Raw genomic sequence first — 23,667 nt, forward strand, 5'->3', positions numbered from 1 at the left:
TGTCCCTCTTTATAAGATCACTCCTTCTTTAAATTTAGTTACAAAGGAAGACCTAACGCTATCGAAGTCTCAGGACTACATTTTCCGTCAGTTTTATTCTCTGAAACAGAAACCGACAAAGCCTACAGAAGCATAGCCAAATTGAGACGAAAACTTCTGTTTTCTTTAAAAATCGATAAACAATACTATGTAAGCGTTGTGTATATGAAAAAGTTTTAGAAATAAAATAATGCAGAGAGTATTTTCCCTGCTCAGCGCATTTTTGCTGAGTAACCTAATGTATCATCTATCTAGGTTGTGAGAAGAGTTGGATGTCTCATTTTATATATGAAAACCATCTCAAATACATAGGCTGTAGCCTAGACTGGATATCTATAAACTAAATGCAGTTTTAATCTCTGGGTTGACTATGCATAGATAAATTCATGAATTTAGTTAATTTGCTGCGCCAGATATTTATTACACCAGAGATGAATTCTATCACAAACACGATGCAACACTGCCCCAAAAAAGGGCGCATCAACCATTTTGGTCAAAATGTGAAAAATACTATTTGGAACTTATTGATGCTCCGAGTAATCCCTCTACAGAAGCCGTCTAAATAGATGGACGCTAACTTTTATTGTTGGCTGAGGGGAGACTTTGTTTTAACCCGGCAAGACGTGGCAAATGTCACTCTGGTCGCGTAAGACAAGCGAAGGCTTATTTTTTAGCTATGTGAGCGGCAAATAACATCTTCAGGAATATTTTCGCGACCGAACTACATGTATCAGTGTGATTATTCACAGATAAAGAACATTGTTCAACATCAGTGTCCGTGTCCATGTGCAATGTATTGGACATTCTGCAACATATATATTTGGGGGGTACATTTGTCAATTCGTGTATGTATTTTTTTTTTGCTTCAATCTCCGACACAGATGGTCAATTTCTAATTAAACCGTTTCACCGGGTTTTATTCCCTTATAATAAAGGTAGATTTAAGAGCTAGCGAGGAAGAGCGTGGTCACAGCGCCTCGCCGTCAGCCTATGTGTCTCTCTTTAGGACCGAGCGGCCCCCCTACCTACCTCCCCCCCCCCCCTCCCCTCCTTTGGCAAAGCACCAAGTAGCACAAGTGCCGACTGGCCAATGGGGTGGAGGGGGCGGTCCAGGAGTTCTGACCAGTCAAACACAGTCGCTTTCCTTATAAGGCAGCTCGTCGCCATGGTAACGTGTGCTAAGTTGCAGCAGTCGTGTCAAAGTTCACTATATAGAGAGCTCAGTGAGCTGATCAGAGAGAAAGCACTCTGCCAGCCCAGCTCCTACAAATCGCATTCACTTCCTAACCTCCCCCTTTTTAACATATTTGATCACTTTGATTCCCTGTTCTTTTTTTATTATTATTTTTACGCGCATGAAGGAGGTTCTATAGGTTGTGATCTTTTTTTTTTCATTATTATTACTATTGCCTGCCGGAGAGTTGACTTCATATTTGTCTCAAGCACTAGACTCCAACTGCCGCTGCTGCTACCTCTGTAAGAAGGAAAAGAAGAAGCAGTGATATTTATACATATTGTCTTTTTTTATGAGGTGGTGGTTTTCTCCAGGACATCTACTTGGGATCGCTAGCTGCTGGTATCGTGAAGAGTTGAGTTTTTCTTTTTTTTTTGGTGCGTGTGTGTGTTCCTTACTCTTTAACCTCTCCGTCCATTTCCTTTATTCTCGGTCGCCTTTTTGCGTTCCCTTTTTTTTTCTTTTAATTTTTTCTTTTTTTTTTCTTGATGGTTTTTTCCTGAATGGCTGACTGCAGGCAGCGCTGGACTTGGCCTCTAAACGCACAGCTGCTCTCCAGCTCGTCCACACATCAGGTTTAAACAGCAACAACAACAACGGCAACAACAACGACAGCAACAAAAAGAGAAAACTGATCAATTTAAAACAAAATACAACCGAGCATTTGAAGCTATTTTCCTCAAGTTTCGTCGGACTACCGAACTGAACCCGCGTCCCGAAGATATCCCTGTGCTGCTGCTCTGACTTTCACTCGCTCCCAAGCTCGCTTCCCCGAAAGAAAAATCAAAGCACCGCGACACCAAAAACGGGGACAAAAAAAGTTTCTTAACGTTGTCTGATAGATATGGCAATGGTAGTGTGGAGAGGCTCCCAGGACGATGTGGCCGAATCTCAGGGCACCCTGTCTTCACAAGCCCCTCAAGGACCGCTTTCCCTCCCCACCCCTCAGCCGGGCCAGCTCAACCTCGCCGCCCCGCAAGTTGCCCCACCGACCCCTCAGACCCCCGTGCAAGGCGGGCCTCCTAGCACCACGGCGCAGTCCACGCCGACGAACCAGACCAGCCAGAACCAAACGGGGGAGAAGCAGCAGCCACAGCACATTGAGTGCGTGGTTTGCGGGGACAAGTCGAGTGGCAAGCACTATGGTCAGTTCACATGCGAGGGCTGCAAAAGCTTCTTCAAACGGAGCGTACGGAGAAACCTCAGTTATACGTGCCGTGCCAACAGGAACTGTCCCATTGACCAGCACCACCGCAATCAGTGTCAGTACTGCCGCCTCAAAAAATGCCTCAAAGTTGGCATGAGACGGGAAGGTATTGGGATTTTTGTTTTTACTTCTGTCGATGTCTTTGTGTTTGAGAAAACAAAATGTGATATATTATTTTCTTTTTTTTGTAAACCCCTCCTCTCTGTACTCTCCCGAGTCTTCTTCGTGAGGCTCCCGGAGAGGAACAAGCGAGCTGCCGCCTTCATTACTTCTGCATGCTTTCCAGACGAAGCGTATAGCTGTCCCTTTCCCCACTCCGTGTCTCGGTGCAGTCCGGTTTTATTTTCTTATTAAGGTCGTTGTTTTATCAAGGCTTGGCGTGTTCGGAATTTATCGAGCCGCCAGCTTTTTAAGAAGAAACCCAAGAGATATGTATCTGTGGATTTCTGTAACACCAAGTGTGAGGGATATGCTGAGATATTATGGCGAAGCTAGGAGAAGAGCTTGTTTTGTTTGTTTTTTTTAATCATCCATTCGTTATGATTCGGAAATCGCGTCCTTCCCGTTTGTGCTTTCATTTTAATTTGTTTTGGAAAATCCTGGTCCACCATGTGCGTAAAAGAGGGTAAGAAATGCTAAATAATAATGGCAGTGTCGTGTTTTTAAAAATAGTCCTGCCGAGCGCTAGTTTTCTGGAGTGCAGAACTGCGCCGGTGGTTTTAAGTAGGTTAAGGGTTAGGGCTGAGCTTTCCATCGGTCAGGCTGTAGTTCACACACATATACATATATGTTATTGAATGTACGATCAAAAAATCATTTTTTTAAAAATAACGGAACTGAGAGCACATAAAAAGGCGAGGAGGACAATAAATTTTAAAACAACTCCCAACACGAGTCGCTTTCGTTTGATACTACAGGTCAAGCCCGAATTGCACATGCAACACCAAATAGCGCAGCACCACCGCGTTGTTTTTAATTTTTCTTTCTTCAGCAAAACGCTCACACAGCAGGCTCGTCTGTGTAATTCGCGCGAATTGACGTGTAATGCGCTAGAAATGGGCAAATATTCTGATAGAGCGCGAGAAACAAGTCTATCCCGCGCTTAACGACATGGCCTTGTCTTGCTGAAGTTTTCAACATGCTGTCAAATCGGTTGTTATAAGTAACTAAAGTAACTGATGCCGTTGTCTGTGAAGATATTTAAACACAGTATATTTTGTTTGGGTGTGTGTGTGTTTTAACTGAAACAGCTACATGCGAGGGTGGTGAAAACGTATTGCATGTGTAGAATTCAGGCATCAATATCTGCAGTTTCTCTTTTTACTGCAGCGGTTCAAAGGGGACGGATGCCGCCCACACAGCCACACCACGGTCAGTTCGCCTTGACAAATGGGGACCCTCTGCACTGCCATTCCTACTTATCCGGATATATCTCTCTTCTTCTGAGAGCGGAGCCCTACCCGACCTCCCGGTATGGCAGTCAGTGCATGCAGCCCAACAACATCATGGGCATCGAAAACATTTGTGAACTGGCTGCCAGGATGCTGTTCAGCGCCGTGGAGTGGGCTAGGAATATCCCTTTCTTTCCAGACCTCCAGATAACGGACCAGGTGGCCCTGCTGAGGTTAACCTGGAGCGAGTTATTTGTGCTTAACGCTGCCCAGTGCTCAATGCCTCTCCATGTGGCTCCACTGCTGGCGGCGGCTGGCCTGCACGCCTCGCCAATGTCTGCGGACAGAGTTGTCGCCTTCATGGACCACATTCGGATCTTCCAAGAACAAGTGGAGAAACTCAAAGCGTTGCATGTTGACTCTGCTGAATACAGTTGCTTAAAGGCCATTGTGCTTTTCACTTCAGGTAAGCAATGATACGTTTTATCAGAATCGTACTTTTAGGTGCTTATATATATTTAAATATTGGATTACGGGGAAAAACGGATTTTTTAAAGAAAATATTCAGGTTTAAAAAAATGATACAGTGAAATAGTTCATTGGAATTAAGGGGCTGTAATATCAATACGATAATTAGACACACATATTAGCGTTTTATTTGTAGTAATGTGCCTTTGGAATGATAAAAAAACGTTTAAAAATTAAAACGAAACTAAACAGCAATCCAAATACAAAGACAATTATTAACAATAATATTTTTTTTTATTTACATGATTAAACAGTAGTGTGAAAAAGATAACTGCCCCATGGCTCAGGAGAAAATGACACACATTCCAAAATAACACTTGTATGTTGTTCTGACATGCACACTGGATAACTGAGGGCTCAAAACTGCCTCTTTTTAATTGTCAATCCAGTACTTGAAAGTTCAGAGAAAGTTATTAAAATCACCCTTCTGTAATCTATATAAGGAGCATATTCCTACCAATATCTCTGAGTTTATATCCAATCAAATTGTAAGAATAATACTTTTACATTCTATATATGTGAGTGATATTTTTGTGAAAAGTAAAGTAATAACACATATTAATTTTATTAAAATACAGTTTTAAACATCACAATCACAGGCTTCAGTAAGATGGCAAAAAGAGTGACAGACGTATCTTGCACGTTCTTTTTATTAATTTAGTGTTTTTTTTAATCTTCAATACATATAGAACATCTGTATGTGTTGTTGAATGTAGCTGGGTTCAGAAACGGATAGAAGTGTGTCACGTGTTTAAGACAAATCTGGGAACATCAAGTGAAGACATGGGCCTAATGTTCTATTTCCACATATTAAACTCCTGGCTTGTTAAATGACATTTTTTCAAGCTGGAGTGTGCCAGTTATGGTGTGTCTTAAATTACACAAAAACATGTCTCCCCGAAGTTAAGATTAATAAAGTAATTACTCATCAGAGACCCAAGGCTTGATATCAGGAAACAGAAATTTTCCGTTTATGTGGGAAAAAGCCTCACAATCCTTTACTTGTTATGTTAGGGTGATCTGGGGATCCAAGACATTCTCTGGATCTGTTCCAGAGCCGGGTCATGACCGAACTTCCCCCTTGCATGATTACTTCACACATTAAAAAGGGGAAAAATGAAATATATTTAAATCTCGAATAATGTATCTTCTGCGCCTCTCTGTGTGTTGCTCTCTGTGTGTATGCATGCACAGAAGTAATATTGAACACATTCGTGCATGTGCGCCGTTAATTTGTTTAGTAATGCAAAAAGAGCATTTTGTGTCTAGTCGGGCTCTGTGGAAGGGCTCCTCGCTATCTGGAGCAGGACTCAGCTAGTCTTCTTGCTGCGGAGAAATCAGAGCTTTTGTCTTTTACCATTCGGGGTAAACATCCAAACCAGGATCTCGGGATTCTTCAGCAGCCTCCCAAAGCCAGAGGCCTGCTTCACGGAGAGCAAAGCGCTTCTGTACTGCAACGCTGGCTTTTAAACACAGCGCAATGTAAAATGCAAACATATAAATAGCTCGTGCTCGCGTTTGCTCCATGTCTGCGACGGCCATATTTATTTGTTATTACAGCTATTCGTATGAATCTGTGAGAATATTTCAGACCGTCTAAGCTGTCAAATGGGGGGCTACCATTAGTCCTTAAGCGAAATGAAAAATGCAGTACAAAGGTCAGGTCACAACCCCTGATGTTGTTTATAGCTGAAGCAAAGCTCCCTGCATTACAATGTCTAGGATCTCAAATAGTTACTTTTCTCCGAGGTCTTTAAAAAAATAAAAAAATAAAATCACTACCGCAGAAGATAGAGGTGAATATGTTCGTGGTTGGTTTTGAATGGCCCGAACTGCAAAGTAGCTTTAGAAAAAGGCTCTTGTCAGTTTTATTTATTTGTAAAACACCGAGTAAAATAAAAAAAGGGGACAGGGGAATAGAAAAGCACGATAATATTTTGATTATGTGAACTTGAGAACAGTTTTCGGTTAGCTTCAAATACGTGATAGTTAATGCCTCAGACTTCAGGGAGGTTAGACAGAAGTGAGCTAACAATGAAGTGAATTACATGCACGGATCTATCACCTGAAAGCTTCTCCCCTCCTAAAGTTAAGCTGAATATACATGTACAGACAAAAGATATTGGGCTAAAATAATAAAACATGTATAGCCAAGAGTTTATTGCTGAAACTGCAGGTTTACTTTTAGCCTTTCATTGCTATTTAATGTATTCTAAATTGACCCATCCAAAAAGTTTTAGAGTGGTCTTAAATTAAGACAGCAAGCATCCAATCGGACAAAAATATCTGTAAAGATATTTTCACACTGTGATTTTATTTCCGAAAAAATAACCTAAAGGGAATCGTCGTAGATAAAGATGGTTCCGGCCATCTGTTAGGCCCATATTCTCCTTCGCAACTGAAAAAAAAAAGATTACTCTGTATGATACAATTACATAACATTGCATACATGATCCGTAAAACACGGTGTTTATTTTTAGCTTGCGCAAAGGAGAAGGAAAATAATGACTTGTCACTTTTAATTGCAGGATTGAAGGGCCTGTGTACTTTCTTGTGTACGAATTAGTATTTTAAATTGAATCAATTTCTTTTTTTTTTGCTTCCCCCCGCTTCTAGATGCTTGTGGTCTCTCAGATGTGGCCCATGTGGAAAGTTTGCAGGAAAAGTCCCAGTGTGCTTTGGAAGAATACGTTAGGAGCCAATACCCTAACCAACCAACTCGGTTCGGGAAGCTTTTACTGCGCCTGCCTTCTCTTCGCACAGTTTCATCTTCAGTCATAGAGCAATTATTTTTCGTCCGTTTGGTAGGTAAAACGCCAATTGAGACCCTCATCAGGGATATGTTGCTATCTGGAAGCAGTTTTAACTGGCCCTACATGTCCATTCAATAAACCTAGACGGGCGAAAGAAGGAAAGGGCAAACTTGAGACTCCAATAGGTAGCGCTTCTTCTGCTGAAAGGGGCATCGTCTGTTACACGAGTTTACTTTAAGGAAGAGGCGTTTAAGAGAATAAAGGACTGTGAATATAAAAAGGACGTTCAGCGAACTTTCGAATGCATTTTAAGAACTCCTGTGTCGTTCTGAACAACTTGCTACTTATCATTCTTTGTAAAAAAAAAGGATTTTTTTTTCTTTTTGGTAAACTTTTGAGGAAAAAAAGAAACTATATAAAAGTGCATTTAAAAGGAGAATTTGGAGAAAATTAGGAGAAAAGGAAAAAAAAGTAAGTTTTCTTTTCCAAATTATTATAAATTGTCCTGTGTCCATGTATCTATAGCTGTTTTTGTATTTTTTTTTCTTCTGGTTCCAAACCGGCTTATTACGTGGTTCTGTAGTATACAGTTTTTGATATAACCATGGCTTCTTATCAAACAGAGAAACTACTATCATATAAAATGTTCTGCAAGAATTAAAACTAAATTCATGTCAACGTAGAGGGGGAACACTAATTTTATACAATTCAGAATGATGGAAGCGCACTTACTGTAAGGGTGACCCAGACGTTTTCGGGGGCTGGTGTGACGTTGGGCTTTCAGTTTTAACCCTGTTTAGTGACCAGAAAACTTCATTCGACTAACCTGTAGGACAGTATGAAAAGTTGGGGATTCCTCGTTAATATTGCGGCAAAGTCTTGTGTCCAAGACACGTTACAATTCTAAGTGACAAACAGGCTATTAAATTAGTTATACTGCTCTGCGTTTCCCATGTCGTGTATCTTAAAGGAACTTTTGCATGTCTCCTTGTAAGGCGTTTGTGGTATATATTCTTTATATAGCCCCCTTTGAAAAATGTTTCCATTGGATTAGATATTATGTTGGCACTTGAGGTTAATGTGGAAAAATCCTAGGATTTAAACAATATGTTTATAAGCCCAGAGATTTTTTTTTTAAATCATGAGGTGTATCCTGTAGAAATTTTTAAATATTTGAAATGTTGGAGTTGAGTCAAATTCCAAGAACATAAAATGAAAGTATATGGGAATTCAAATATTAATTGCTGGGTGGAACATGTTAGGGTTTACATGTGTATTTGAATCAATCCCTCGTTCAATTGGTATGCCCTTAGGTTTCTTATCTGCCTTGCCATAGTGATATACGAAAATATTTAGAATTTCACAAATAATAGCGGAGCGGGGGTGCCGTTTAAATATTAGTTTAAAAGGAAAAGCTTAAGCAGTATTATAGAAATACCTGAAATTGTTCAAATTGTGTTATCTTTACAAATGCCCTTATATGTCAAACATTAAGTGCCTGTAAAGAGGAAAAGATTAATCTCTTACGAAATGAGAATTAAGTGTTGGAATCCTTCGGAACACAAGTTCGGAACGTCAATTGTCTATTTTACACACAAAAGACACAAGCAGTTAGCAGCAGTATTGTTGTAAATATAGGTCAGTTCTTTTCAATGAGATTTCCTTTATACAAAGTATATGTGATTAAGAAAACAAATCTGTGGTTGCCATTTTTTTTTGTAATTCAAAATGTCTTCAAATTGAGTGACAGACTTAGCTAGTAGCACTGAAGGTTCTGTTTTTAATGTATATAAATATTACGGAAAAATAATTTGATTTTTTTATATATATATTTAGACTGTGAACGCATGGCCACAGGTCGCTAACCTATTTTACATTTGGTATATATAAATGTAAATGTTTTTGATTGTATAGATATAATCTGTGCATTCAGTACAATAGCCCTTGTATTTAAAAAAATAAAAAAAGAAAAAAAAACAAAAAAGGTTAAATAATAAGACTTAACAGGGTGAGCTGGTTTGGAAGAGGGTAGTTATTTTGTTTTTGTGTTTTGCTCCTTTTTCGGTCTGTGGCAGATGCCGTGTATGTTTGAAAGCTTGCAATTTTGTCCTTGTGTGAGGTTTTTCAACGCCACACGCGACACCATGTTGTGGATAAAAAGGGATCATCTTTGTATAGCTGGTTGAACAGTGATCTTTGGCTGTTTAAATGCCACATATGGACCAGAGAATGATACATGATTGTAATTATGAACAGTTTAAACAACTGACCCACGTTTTTATATATAAATATATATAAAAATATATTACTGCAGGGTATTGATAACGTATAGATACTTTTTTTATTATTAATTGCAAGTGATATACGTGAGTGTGTGTGGAAGTTTATAGTTGAAAACAATTCTTGTTTGTTTGTGTTAGCTTATTGTAAACAAGCATTCTGTTGTAAATTTGTTCTTGGTATTAAATTATAATTTATGAATTTGAAATCAAAAGGCGTTCACTGTTTTATTGTTTCCCTCGATTTGAAAATATAACATCAGCGGGTCTGAATGCAGAGAAAGAACTAAGAAAGATGAAACGGGAAGGAACGGAGGCGATGGGGTGCTAAGTTTGGGTGGTGTGAGGGCTGGGTTCAGATTAATATTGGCGTTTTATATTTTTCCCATATAATACCCAAGCAAGTAACCGTTCACATTAGATAAGACCCCTGGACTATGTTCATCTTCTCATAACGGAGCTGTCAAACTGTAGATTTTAAATTCGTTTTTTTATCTATTTTAATTAAAGCTTTAATTTCTTAACTTGGTTACATCAAAAACAGGAAAATGCATTTTTTTTATAAAGACGGTCATTCAAAGTTTTTTTTTTAAGTATATGGGGTTTTCCAGGGTGCAAAAAAGTATACGACTGTATTTAATAACCGCTAATGACTGTATTTATGTGTGTGCAACAGTTCGTGTTACAGGGCATGTGTGTCTTCCTGTTAACATTCACTATGAAGTCAAAAGACTGTCAAGCCCCTCTACAACGTAACCCTGGGCTTGTGGATGTGTACATTTTTACAAACTAATTCGCTGGCAGCAGGTATAATGGTTATTGCTTCTGGTCCGTATCAACAACCGTCATAAAACCACCACAGATATATTGGGTTTGACACAGTCTTGTTTCAAAACGGCTGACAAGATGTTACTCTCCTCTTTCTTCCATTGAAAACTCGGCTGCAATAGAGTGTCTAAACGCGATAAAAAAAACGAAGGCGACCGTTGTTTTTTAGGCTTTGCCTCCTCCTGTTATCTTCCTTCTACTAAATCTGTGTGCTAAATTGTATTTTCGCGTTGTTTGTAATGGGAGATCGAGCGTGTGAAAGTATGCCTTTAAGCTCGCATTCGACTTGGTGTCCTATTAGTTGAGTCAATATGGCGTCTTGCGATGCTATGCACGCTGCGGCTCTCTGTAGCAAAGCGGTGTTTAGTAAGAGAAACCACATTGCAAAAGGGACTCCCCTCCATCTGTGCACAGAGCCCCCAATAAAACTATTAGCAGCAACAGCGAGCAGATCATACGTTATTTTGTGATGAAACATGCCGGAGTCTTTGGGGAAACATTTCTTGCAAGCATCCCCCACAAGTCTGTGTGACCAGTTTTTTTTCTGTATTCGAAACCTATCATAGAAACAATCTTTCATTTGCATCTTATGTGCTAATTCACCCTTTCAGTAAATCATGTATTGCGACTCTCTAAACGCACCGTATATGCGTCGAAGCACAAAGAATCGTTTTATGTTCCCTGTCCATGGGTGTAATTTGCATGTAAAGCTTGAACTTACACAAACTCTCGGTGATCTTATCGCCTGTTAAATGTATAAAGTTAGTGATTTTTTACGTACCCTACAGTCCTTAAACTGATGGATATTGTAGTATTGTTCAATGGTTTAAGGATCCATGATAAATATAAATACGTCTCTAATATCCCGTAAAAATAAAGCTAATGGCGACCAATGTACAATAAGGGTATTACGTTTCTTAATACCATTTATTTATACAACGTCTTATAATTTAGAACGAGTTTATAAATTATTATTATTATTATTATTATTATTATTATTATTATTATTATTATTATTATTATTATTATTATCACCATCGCCTGAACGTAAGCGGGTTTTATTCAATCTGTACCAGAGCAGTAAGCGAACAAAAATTATTCTAACGCTTGTCGGACGCAGAGCTGAGTTCACCCCACTGTCACGATTTATTTATTTAAGTAAATCCCGCTTCACATGATTTTCACCCATTTTCTCAGATTTCAAAGGCTCCCCACTACGCTTCTGCCTAATTAATGGTGAAAGTCAACTAAATCTAATTACGCAGTAATTTTAAAGCAGTTAGTGTTGGGCGTTGGTGTAACTAGACTCCGGGTTATGAAGACGGAAAAAGATGTATGTTTTTCATTTCTTAATCATTTTATATCTCTAACTTTATGTCTACACACTTTTCACAGATTCGCAGGATGTCCTAAACGGTGTTACCCGTGCTGTTAATTTGATGGTTATTTTTAATTTCAAGGTAATCATGATATTTGCTTAGGAGCACATTGTTAACGATACATAGAAGTCACAACTTTCTGAACTAGTGAATACTGGACAGCTTGATTACTGTATTTTACAATATTATTTTACCGATGGTAAGGATGCGTGCAATAATGTTCAAAGATTATTTAAATTATTATTATTGACGTTTATATAGTCTCACTGTTCTCGAGACAATGTTGTAGATGTAGATATTTGCTCATATTGTGTTGTTTGGAGCAGCACTTGCCGTGCTACAGCGCAGTCGGAAGTATTGAACCTACACTCACACTTACATTTGACGTTTGCTGAAGCATTCGATGTTATATGTTTTTTATTTGTGTGCGTTAAAACATCTCATAAGACATTTAGAAATATATCTATCTATCTGAATTTGGCAAGCAAGACGCCTGAGCGCGGAGTGTGAGCAGAGTAAGTTTGCGGTCATTTAGATCATGGCTGCACTACGTTGATTTTAGTTGACAGAGCGTGTGTTGAGGCTGAACTCTATAATTTGCACTTCTGTTCTTTTCATTAGCGTTGGACAACGAACTAATGAGCTCTCCCCCAGTACAATGTCACTTTTATTTATTTTCTTCTGGAAAACTTTAGGATATATGCTTGGGCAATGTGGAACGACTTCCGAGATTTCTAATAGAATACTCATTGATTGCATGCGAGCATCTACTTAAGCCTCTTAATTTACCTTTTTGGAAACCGTGCTGCATTGTTTACCTGCGATTTCGGCTAATAACAAAGACAATAATAGTCTAGAGCCCTTTTCCAGGTTCAAACACATACCGGAAGCGAGTCGGAATGAAAGTGTTTATACTGTTATGGAAAATAGGCCAAGACTAGCAGTGTTTATTCAGGGGTACTTAGTGTATACTTTGTTCTTAGCGAAGGACGGTCCAAATTAAAACAGTCTGTGACATCCAAGACATCTGAAAGTAAGCAAGGTGTTCACGCGGCGTTGTGCTAAACAATACAGCATTTATCTGGGAGAGTGTTCTGCTTCAGATCTAATTTAGAATGATACAGAGAGCTACCTCTTCGTTTTATAAGTCTATTTGAGTAATATGAGTGTTTAATGCGCGTAAGCGTAAATTGGGTTTTATTAATCAAAATATTATTTTACGAAACCATGATGGCATTTAAGCAGCACACCGTACCAACCAAACTGTACCACCTTCCAGGAAAACTGGAAGTTATTTTCAATACGTGTTAATAAATATGAATACAATACCTCCCTATCTGCAGATGTTCAATGGATTCAAACCGAAGCCTTTTGAATTCAGATAAAATCAATACAATATTTTAGCATCATTTCCACTTATAAAAATGATGAGAATAACAGCAACAACTTTTACTCTCCTCTTTTATCATTAAGAATGCTCGCTTACTCCCAGTAACAAGATCCCATTACTCGACTTTAAGGACGCTCTTGGGCTTCAGCATTTTACACAGATTCATCTGGTCCCAGGAGATTTTTCTTTCCAGGAGACAGAAACTAGAGGAAAAAAAAACACGCACATAAAAATATGCTTATGTGGCCTAGAACGCCGTACAATTGATGGAGTATAGAGAAACAAGGATGAAATGATCAAATATATGGAATCTATTAGTTTAGCAACTTGAAAACAAAAGGGGATTGTGCGTATTCAGACACGCCAGCTCGCTGCTTTTCCTCCCGAGCCCTCGATATTAACACAGTTCCGTTAGCCTTGTTTATAATGTTCTATTATTCTCTTTACCGTACCCCCCCAGCTCTCCCCAAATTGGTGCTAACTTGTGCCTTTTATGTTCAATCTCTAATTTGAGGTAATCAGGCGCCGCATGTCTCTCTCTAAATGCATTTAATAAATGTCTATTAAACTGCTAGAAATGCAAGATAAATTCAGTGAGTCTGCAGCCTCCCCGAATCCAAATGGTAATGACGGATATTGCAACAGGGCCTTTGCCTTGAGCACAGCTACAGTGGAGTCTGCTAAATAAGTGTTTCCAATTATATCCATTGCGTTCTGTTTACACTCCATCCTTCACTAATAAATGGAAATACGCTTTCGTTTTCTTGTGCTTATGTATATGTTATTATATTAATACATTATTACATTATGCACGTTTGTGTGTTTATAACTCGCGTACACACCTTATTTATCCCCCTCTTCACACGCCAGAGACTTCCACTTTTCTACCCGGCAAAACTAGAACTATTCAGCAGTGACTTAAAGGGAAGAGGGCTCTGTGTGTGCTCACTAGCGACCCCTAGAGAGAGAGGGTTGGAGAGCTTTAGCGAGATCCCACTGCAGCCGCCAGAAGGACAAGTGAGATCACTTGCCACTGTGTCTTGAAGCCGAGTCTCTTTCCTTGAAGGAGGAGCGGTGTCCTTTGTCTCCAAACGTGTTTGGTAAGCCTGAAAACCGCCACCCCACCCTTCTCCCAGTCACCGGCTAAACAGATAACGGAGTCCCTGAAATCTTCACTTGTCCTCTGCTGTTAAAGAGCTGTCCAGCACCGCGGAAGAGTTTCAGAGTCACGACGTCCTATCACCTTTAGCAACAGAGCCCCAAAAAGAAAACCCGCGTAGTTATATCCACATTTCCTTTTCAGTGGGACACGGTCGTTCAGGGTCAACATCGCGCATTTTACATTTGCTGACATTGCAACTCACCAGTTACAACTACGCTAGCACTAGCTCCGGCAAAATACGTTGTGAGACAAGACTTCCACCTTTTGGCGCTTTTCAAGTCTACACATTTTGTACATTTGTACACGTTATTTATGTCTTCTTTTACTGGGACAGAAATTACAAACGTGAGTATTTATACTGTGAGAACGTTTCTACTTATTGAAAGCATCTTAGCTGTCCCTTCCGCACACACACACACATATAGGTAAAAATGTATGTATGTATGTGACACTCTCTCGGACCATCCAGCGTCCTTATAGGTAATTAATTAACATTTTGGAATTTCTTTGTGCAATATATTCAGTCTGAGAGTTTTCATTGAGATGTATCTGTACTTTGACTGACTGTCAGTTATCTTTGTTCTTTTAAATAAAGTGCTTTTAAATGGACTTAGTGCTCCCAGCGTGCGTTCCTCTCTCTAAATGTTAGAAAATTGTGCCATCTACCCGCTATTCAAAGAACTGTCACATCCAGGACCTCCCAAGACCTCCAGCCAACTTTAATACAAAGAAAGAGACTGAGGGGGTTGGGGAAACCGGTTCTCTGAAACTCCTAGTTTCCAAACGAAATCGCCTTTAAACGTATATTTCAAATTCATATAGAACCTAGGGGATGAGTTCGTTTTATATTGGACAACAATAAGATCACTGCAAGATCAGAACTAAAAACATACGGCATTAAAATGAAAGAAATATATATATATATTTAAATAAGTGTAAAGCCAAGTGTAAAATAGGGCAAGTAACGAGTGAACATTCGCGCGTTGCTGGCCTTGCAGGGAATCCTACGGGCCGGCTCTGAGGTGCGTGTGGATTTGAAACATCTTCGCCTTTATCAGCTGAACTTGCTGTTCCTGTAGCTTGAGCAGAAGAAACTTAAATAGTTTGTGCACACGGTCGCGAAGACATTGGTATGCATTTTGCGTGTGTGTGTTTTATTAAATGAAAGAATCTCGTAATAAGTGAATGAATTAAATATTTAACCGAGGGAATTTAATTAAAAATTGGGTCTATTGCGAACCAGTCATAGATATCCCACGTTTGCATATAGACATACCTTCTACAGCCTTACAATAACGCTTACAGATGAGACTCGGATATTTAATAACTGATGCTGTTTTCTGTCAGTTGGGAGGAGAACTTCGGCAGACAGTGATATGAATGTGAGCAACATTTTCTGGACGTTTTCTATTTTTTTTAAATAGTTTTGAAAAAAGGGCTACCGGTGTTGTAGATTTATTTTTAAATTTTTGAAAAAAAATATTTCCTTCTTATTACACTTGAAAAAATAACAAATACTGATTGATCATTGTTAGGTCTGTCTCTACAAGCCCAATTATTCCATTATTTTTTTTTAAATCAAAATGCAATCATTTTAAATGTAACATCCGAACATCAAAACCGCTTTACCAATTCATATCGCTTCAATTAAAATACATTTCACGTACACAGCTTTAAAAGTGACAGAAACAATATAAAAACTTTGATTCACAGCATCTGTTTGAAATAAGCTAATATTTCCAACGCAACCACACACATTACACAAACATTTAAGTTTGCGTAGTGACTATATTTATTTAAGCACACTATATATGAATGTAATACTTTCATTTTGTAATTACAGCATAATTGTCTCTGCAACAAATGTCAAATTCAAACACTAAACACGGGAGGCTCGTAGTTCAGTTGAAAATCGCAACAGGTTTTATTGCTCTGTTAAGAGGTGTGTTTAACTACAAAATGAACTTTTCGTCTACACTTACAGCAGGACATGCGTTTCCGTTTTTATAGCGACGTAGAGGATCAAATGACGCTACCCGAACTTTTACAGATAGGTGTTCCTAATCTGAGTTTGAGAAACGTTACTTTTTAATTAATTCTTACAACAAAGACGATTATTTCATATTAAACCAAGGCGGCCCTTGCTTATTTGTTTTCTCAAATAAGTGCTTACAGCGTTATCTAATCTTTTCCGGTCTTTACCCTTTTTTATCAAGAATACTTTTGACAATAATAAAAAAAAAAGCTTTAACGAAAGGAGGAGGCTGAAGAATGTTTTAACCTGACGTGTTTCTATTATATATTTCTTGCACAACTTACTGTGTTCGGATTAGAACACCTTCCCCTATTCCGACCTCAAGCCAAGCGAAATAAATAAGAAGTTTTGCCATTTCGGTTACACGGTGGCAACACTGTATGAGAATGTACAACAGTCTCAGGCATTGCTGGTTGTGGGTTTGTGCTGTATACAGTACTGCAGTTGTTGGATTTTACGGGCCGATTATCTCATAGACCTACAGCAGAAGTAAGCCATCCTTTCAGACTCCGGGTCAGGCATTGATCCCCTGCAATGTTACAAACGGACGGGTTAATTTTGCCTCATTAGCATTCCCTTTGCGCAGGCTCCTCACACTGACACGCAGACATCTGTCCGGCCCCTTTTCTCCCTGCACCACAAATCTTTCTGCTGCCTGCTCTCTGCCGTCTAAGTCGCCTTTTTTTCTTCTTCCATGCCCCTCTCTCTCCCTCTTTCTCTCTGTAGATTTGTCTCTGAATTATTATATTTTTCGGGCCCGTACAGGACGGCTGTCCCAATCCCTTCCCTGCAGCGCAGCTCACACAAACACACAATAATTCTGTCTACTAATACTTGACCACTTCACAAATAATGTAGTTTCTCCGGCTCTGCTGGTTTTCTCTGGCGTTCTGTTGATTGTTTTTTTTTACATAATCCTTTTATTTTATCATATTCCCGTAAATGTGTTTTACGAAACTTTTCTTTTTGTTTCCGTCTCCTTCTGCATGAAGACCCCTTTCTCTTTCCCTGGTAGCCCCGCATTCTCCGTCCTCATGCAAAAAGAGAGGGGCCCCGATCGACACCAAAATGGCAAAGTTCACCTCGAAAAAACTGCACAGACTTACAAAGGGGCACAAGGCTTTGTAATTGTAGAAAGGAGCGAAAAAAGAAAAGAAAATTGCAGTTGAGGCAGGAGTGGGAGAGTGTTTGTGTGTATGTATATCTGAGTGTATTTTTAAAGGTTTTCTTTGAACTGCCTTTGTGCTGACCAGGCTCAAGCAGTTGTCAATGCTAGTCACGGTTTGAGCAACTTTGAGTTAACCTCTTATATCGAATGAATCTTTTCATTTAGAGTCCAATAAATCTCTATCGTTAGTTACCTTTTGTAGAAGCAAGCCTGGGCTCACCGTACATGCAACACTGCACCCGAACTACAACGGTGAGTAAGCGAAATGTGTATGTATATTACCAACCTAAACGAGGGGTTGTCGAAATAAAAGTTGAAGAAAACTGCACTGGAGTTGAAGAAAACTGCACTGGAGTTCAGCATTCCACCCACAGTAAGCGCCTTCTTTGCTTTTTTAATGGTTCTTGAAGGTTACAAAGAAGAGGTTGACTTACATAGGTTTCAAATACTCTGTAACCGGATTACTATATTATGACGGATAGTCCTAACTAGTTAACCAGTGCAACGAGAGCGGAGCCAATAAGCAGTGAGTACGATGTGATGGTGAAAGTGAGACTGATGATGATGCGAACGGGAATTTAAACTATACAAATACAGACGATAAAGTAAACAAAAGACACTCCGCCACAGAGAGGTGTGCTTGTGACTACATGAAAGAGTTCCACGCAAAAGAAAAAAAAAACAGTGTAGTTGTATATATGTGTATATATAACATACTGATAGCCTAAAGGAAAGAAGAGAATCACACATACAACACCACACTTTCTTCTATTGGGTCTTCACGCTGTGTTTAAACGTGGGGAGAAGTCGCCTCGTTTGTCTTCTACCGTTCCACTTTAAGTGTTATTAATTAACTGCATGTCCAGGCCGGATTATTAACTAACGGAAAAAAAGTTATATAATACCATCTTCTCTCCCGTATTTCTCATTTGTCAGGGAAGATTGATTGGATTAGTTCTTCTCTTCCTTGAAACCCCTTCATCAGCACGCAACACTCACCCTCACTGCTACAACAAAATAACTCAACAACTCAAGGAGCATATTGAAACGGGACTATTTTAACAACCGTACTTCGCCCATCTCGAGCATTGCTGTTGTATCACTGTTCTTTCTCTCAGTTTATAAAACATCATATTGTATTGTATTACGTTGTGTCTAATTTTAACAGCAGTGTGTCTATCGGTGTTTTGGTCGTGACATGTCATGTCTGTGTGTCCAGTTGTACGCCCAGCCTTAAGGTTTGATTAGGTTGTATCACTCTTACAGAGTATGGAAGGAAACGTTTTGTGGCAGGCCAAGCATATAAACGTGATAAGTAAAAAAAGAATCAGTTAAATAGGTGATGATGTCCAGATATGTTTATGCTCATCGGGCGGTTAGTTTTCAACACACGCCTTTTCAGAATATTAATACGTAAAAAAATAATGCTATGCCTATTACCAAACCGGTGCTGCAATTAAATAACATTACCTGATATGTAGTAAAGTTAAGGATTTTGGGGTTTAAGTCAGAAACATGTTTTGTATGTCATCTACGACGGTGTAAGCAAGACAATGTAACCAAGGTTTCCGCCCTAAGTGAACCTATAGACAAGCAGGAAAACAAAACGTTACCATGTCCCGTTTCATTTCTGTAATTGTATTGTCGTAATTGATGCAGAAAACATTTAGTGAGCACCCCGTCATATTTGTCAGTATGTTTGTTCGTGAATGAAGTTATTTAGTCAGAATTCCACGAGGTCATTGCAAAAAAAAGTACTTTTTTATTGTAATTATTGAATTAGGTAGAGTAATGAACGCTACTAAAATGCCTATTATCTATGTTCCTGTCATTCATGTGATAGGACGAATGCAAAACACACACACAGAATACATCCTCTTCCATGCCCACTAAAATAAGGGAAACGTATTTTTTGGCCTTGATATTTTTTTTCAGCATTCCTTTTGAAACAAAATTCTATAAATTATTTCTGAAATGAAGTGGCAGCCTCCCCGAGGACCTCATATCTACCGAATTGAATCCCCGGAGTATTCTACTCCTTCCTTAAGTATATGCGCCCTTTGTCTGAGATTATAGGGAGCAAGGTTTTTCTTCCCCCATAAACACAAACGTACCAACAGTTCAGGGTCACTAGCAATTTCTAGCATCTTTATGACAAAGCAACAGGGCTCTCTGCCCACAGAAACGGTCCAACTTAAAATACCGTTTCCTCTTTATTTCTTCAAAATGACAGTTTTATTGTGAATCCAAATAGGCGTTGTTAGAACTGAAATCGCGTTAAGGATGAACCCCGGCAAATGTTCAACCTGTTACTTTTTATTTTTTTATTTGGTTAGCCTATTTTTATTTTACAAAGCACGCAACATCAAAAGGAGAACAATATTCCAACCAGCTATTACTATTACTGTTAATACTGCAACATAAGATATTTCTGCTCAGCTAATATTATGTGATGTGAGATACAGTGTGAAAAGCCGTCCCTTTATGATCTCCACCAGAATGGTACTCGCTGTGTGTTTAAGCTAAATCACGCAGTTCAGAATAAATACAGAATACGTACTGCGCCGAAAGCCAACTGTATTTTTAAAATATTTTTGTATTAATCCTTATGTACCCAAACGTGTTTTATTGGCGAAATGTAATTTCTAATGACCGCAGAAAACGAAGGAATTTATCGCTAACCTCTTCTTCATCGAGTCTTTTGAGTGTTGAGGCTGCCCGGGCAGCAGGGATCCACACTTGTCTGACTCAAGGACAGAGCCAAGCACTTCCCTCAAAACAAACAGTCTACGGCTCTGATCAAGCAGGCCGGCTATCCGTCATGGAACTGTGTGGTTATTACTACTATTGTTTTATTCCTATTAAAGCGTTATATTTTCACCTGTGCCTTTTGATGAAATATTCATCACAGCAGCGCGCATGCACGCATTAGTACGCATACAAATGTGTATTAATAGGGAGGATTTCAGCTGCTGAAACGAATCTGATGATCGCGTTATACCTTTCTCGCATGGACAGACTCATTTACTCTTTAGATTGACCCCGTATCCGCCCTAGGTCTGCTTTAGTGGCTGATACGCCGCCGTACCCACACCTCTAAGAGCTTTGTCCCTGACGTCTGATCGGGCTGTTATTCCCTCGTCTTCCTCATAAATTCAACCGATTAAAGCCCCTCCTAGCGCTACCAGAATTAACCAGGCTTCGGGTAGGAGAACCTTCGCCTGCGGCCACGTGACTCGAAGCAAGTGTACTTCCAGCTATCTCGGAAATAAACTACATTATGCACCGCACAATCGAGTGTATTGCAGAATGGCATTTTCAGTGGCGGTGCAATAAATTTGGACATAAGTGCGCATGATTTGCGGCAGGAATGGAAAACAGATCATGTTAAATGCAACATAAACGAGTAAGCAGACCTTAAATGAAACACGCTGCGCAGAAGACTGAGGACCCTATTAAACTGCATCAGTAACACGAAGGTGTTTGCTTTAAAGACACAACCATACTGCACACCATGTGTGCCTCCAGTTACCCACTTTCAATAGGTAACATACGCATTGATGCTAAGGGATTTACTAACGTCTGACAAATAAATAAGTCTTACAAAATGTTTTGGAATTTAAAAAACTGTTTAACCCCCAAAATGAAACATTCAGTCAGAATTTTCCGAACTTTTCATGCCTTTTTATTCTGGGATACCAATGTGATTACAATGCACGGACAAGCAGTTTTATGTAAATTCCAGGGGTAAATTAAATGACCACACCTAACCAGTGGAGTTAGCAGATTTATGCTTTATTGTTTTTTTTAATTAAATGTTAATCATTTAAACATTTTAATAGAGACATTCCTTAAAGCAGTTCATTATTGCCATAATCATAATAATAAGTATAATAATGTCACCAAGAAAATAAATACTCAGCTGTCGTTCAAACATTGTAACTGTGTCTTCCTGGTGAAAAGCACGATGAATGAAGCACGGGACAGCTTAGCGTTTCATCAAAGTCGTTTGGACATTTTGTAAGAAAAAAAAAACATAATTAGGCTCTGCTGCTGTTTTTGCCTTTTCAGGTAAGATACCCGACTCCCATAAGATCTCCTAGCAGCTGTATTTAATGCACTGGTTAGTAACTTGATGCACAGAAACACTGACATCCATTCCGCGGTTGCTGCTCCTATGTAACTCACAAATGTCTTGTTAATTGTAGAAAATTCTTTCTGGGTGTCTAACGATTCTTTAGTTATATTTTAAGACATCAGAAACTGTGAATGAAAATAAAAATTCGAATGTAGACAAAAGACAAAACAATGAGCTAATTTATAGATAATCAGTTAATTGGAGTTTGCACCTCGGTTCTACACCAAGAATTTCAGTTTACTTAGAGAGTACAGGATGCCCACCGAATGGGATTACAGAATGTTTTTATAGATGGCTTGAATATTTTTATTTTGTACCATCATTGTCAGCATTATACCCACAGCAATATTACAGACACAAGGATAAAGAAATAATAATCCAGGACCCACCAGATGTAATTGTTTACTTATACGTTTAAACCCATGCTGTTACCCGACCCGTTGCAAAAGTTTAAATGTACGTTTTTCTAAACATCGTGCATATATAGTATTAATCATAGATTACTCTGTGATTAATTTCTTAAATTCGGTATATATCTACTCTAATATTTTCATCCGTTGGTTTCCAGAAAACATTATAAATCAAAACGTGCAACATGAAGACAGGGGTGGCTTGCTACTTTCTCTGGCGAACCTGAACGGATAGATGGGCCCTTCGATGACAAACAGTTCCAGGCCAGCCTTGAAACCGCAGCCAGTTACAGTGCGATATCAAGGCGAAGGTGTGTTTCAGCCCGAGCCCCAGCCCCAGAGCAAACACACACACTCACTCCACAAGAAACAAATAATACGGATGCAAGCTCTTCCGAGCTGCGCTCCGACCGCTTCTCTGATGAAAATATAAATAAAGAACGTGAATGCTTGAATGGAGCGAATACGCCCATATCCAGCACTATAATAGATCAGAGTGGCGATCTCTGTTTTCCTCCGAGCCTGGGCGCTCCGGAGGGAGAGCACGGAGCACCTGAGAACGCGGCGTGTCGCGCGGTCTCCTCTGATGCTACAAAGGGCTGCAGAGTTACCCTGGCCGTCGCTTTAATGACGGCGGAGGCTGTAGAGGAGAACGCTCGCTTCTTTTTATCCAGCAATCATTAGCAGCCCCCTCTAGCTACATGTTTTGCGCCGGAGTAACATTATGACATGGTTGTAATACAAACTCCAGTCGCTCGCTTTGCATCTTGTGGTAGGAAATGTAACAGCAATAAAAATCACATTTAGACTCCAGGCGCTGTATAAACTGGGGAGCACACGCGTTCTAAGAAATATTTATTTTAATATAATGCTAATATATGCTGTTTCACACGTTACAGCACGCCTGGAATTGCTAAAATGTACATTTTCCTTGACATCTATAACACACACTTAAACTTCGAATTTCATTTAATGTTATGTTCGTGTTTTGGATACTTTTTGAAAGTTTGTTTTAAGCTGCCTTATCAATGTATCCGCTCTTCAGTTTTTTCATCTTACATCACCAAAATGACTAATCATTTCATGAATATAATTACAAGGGAAAAAAAATAAAAAAGATTCCATGGTAACCTTCAAACCAATTATTTTTAGATGCTCTAAATGAGCAGTTGACAGATTTACTAATTAAATATTATACATTCTAGTTTACAATATTAAATGATGAAATACAACAACTGGTTTAATTTGAATTAAAAATATAGATTTTATTTAATACGTGTGAAAATCGGGGCTTATGTAATAAGTTAAAGTACGTGATGCTAGTCAAAATTAAATATATATACTAAATATCACAAAGGTATACATACAAGTAATATATACACATATATTATTTTAAACTTGGGGCATGGACATTCTATACTATTCCAAAAGTCTGCATATATGACATAAATCAGACAGATAAATTAATGTTTAATTAGGATATATATGTACATGTCTTGAATATACATATCCTTAGGATATATATCCTATGTTAACTATAACTTATGGGGTTTTAAAACGTATACAAAAAACTTTTATGTTAGTCTGATGAGTTTAAATGTTGAAAGTGTTGCAATTAAATTCTACCCATGCGATTTTCTGGATTACTATCAGTTTACGTATTTATTCTCTCATAAAGATAAATATCATAATTGTTATCAGTTGCCGTTTAGCGATGATGGATTTT

General features: G+C 38.8%; 1 protein-coding gene across 2 annotated transcripts; it reads left to right on the plus strand.

Moving 5' to 3' along the window:
* Positions 1-1,253: 1,253 nt before the first annotated feature.
* nr2f2 (nuclear receptor subfamily 2, group F, member 2) lies at positions 1,254-9,646 on the plus strand. Of its 2 annotated transcripts, none has more exons than XM_006628867.3 (3): positions 1,254-2,586; positions 3,792-4,337; positions 7,016-9,646. In XM_006628867.3, exons 1-3 carry the CDS (start codon positions 2,118-2,120, stop codon positions 7,288-7,290), a joined length of 1,290 nt encoding a protein of 429 aa, XP_006628930.1. In that variant the 5' UTR covers positions 1,254-2,117; the 3' UTR covers positions 7,291-9,646. The 2 variants fall into 2 exon arrangements, with proteins under 2 accessions (XP_006628930.1, XP_006628931.1); XM_006628868.3 differs by having other exon boundaries at positions 1,255-2,586; positions 3,810-4,337.
* Positions 9,647-23,667: the final 14,021 nt, after the last annotated feature.

Source organism: Lepisosteus oculatus, chromosome 5, assembly GCF_040954835.1.
Source record: "Lepisosteus oculatus isolate fLepOcu1 chromosome 5, fLepOcu1.hap2, whole genome shotgun sequence".
Lineage (NCBI taxonomy): Eukaryota > Metazoa > Chordata > Actinopteri > Semionotiformes > Lepisosteidae > Lepisosteus > Lepisosteus oculatus.

Coding starts and splice junctions, on each gene's coding strand:
- nr2f2 (XM_006628867.3), top strand. CDS start 2,118: ATGGCAATGGTAGTGTGGAGAGGCTCCCAGGACGATGTGGCCGAATCT. Junction 2,587..3,791: donor AGTTGGCATGAGACGGGAAG/GTATTGGGATTT, acceptor CAATATCTGCAG/TTTCTCTTTTTACTGCAGCG. Junction 4,338..7,015: donor CATTGTGCTTTTCACTTCAG/GTAAGCAATGAT, acceptor CCCCGCTTCTAG/ATGCTTGTGGTCTCTCAGAT.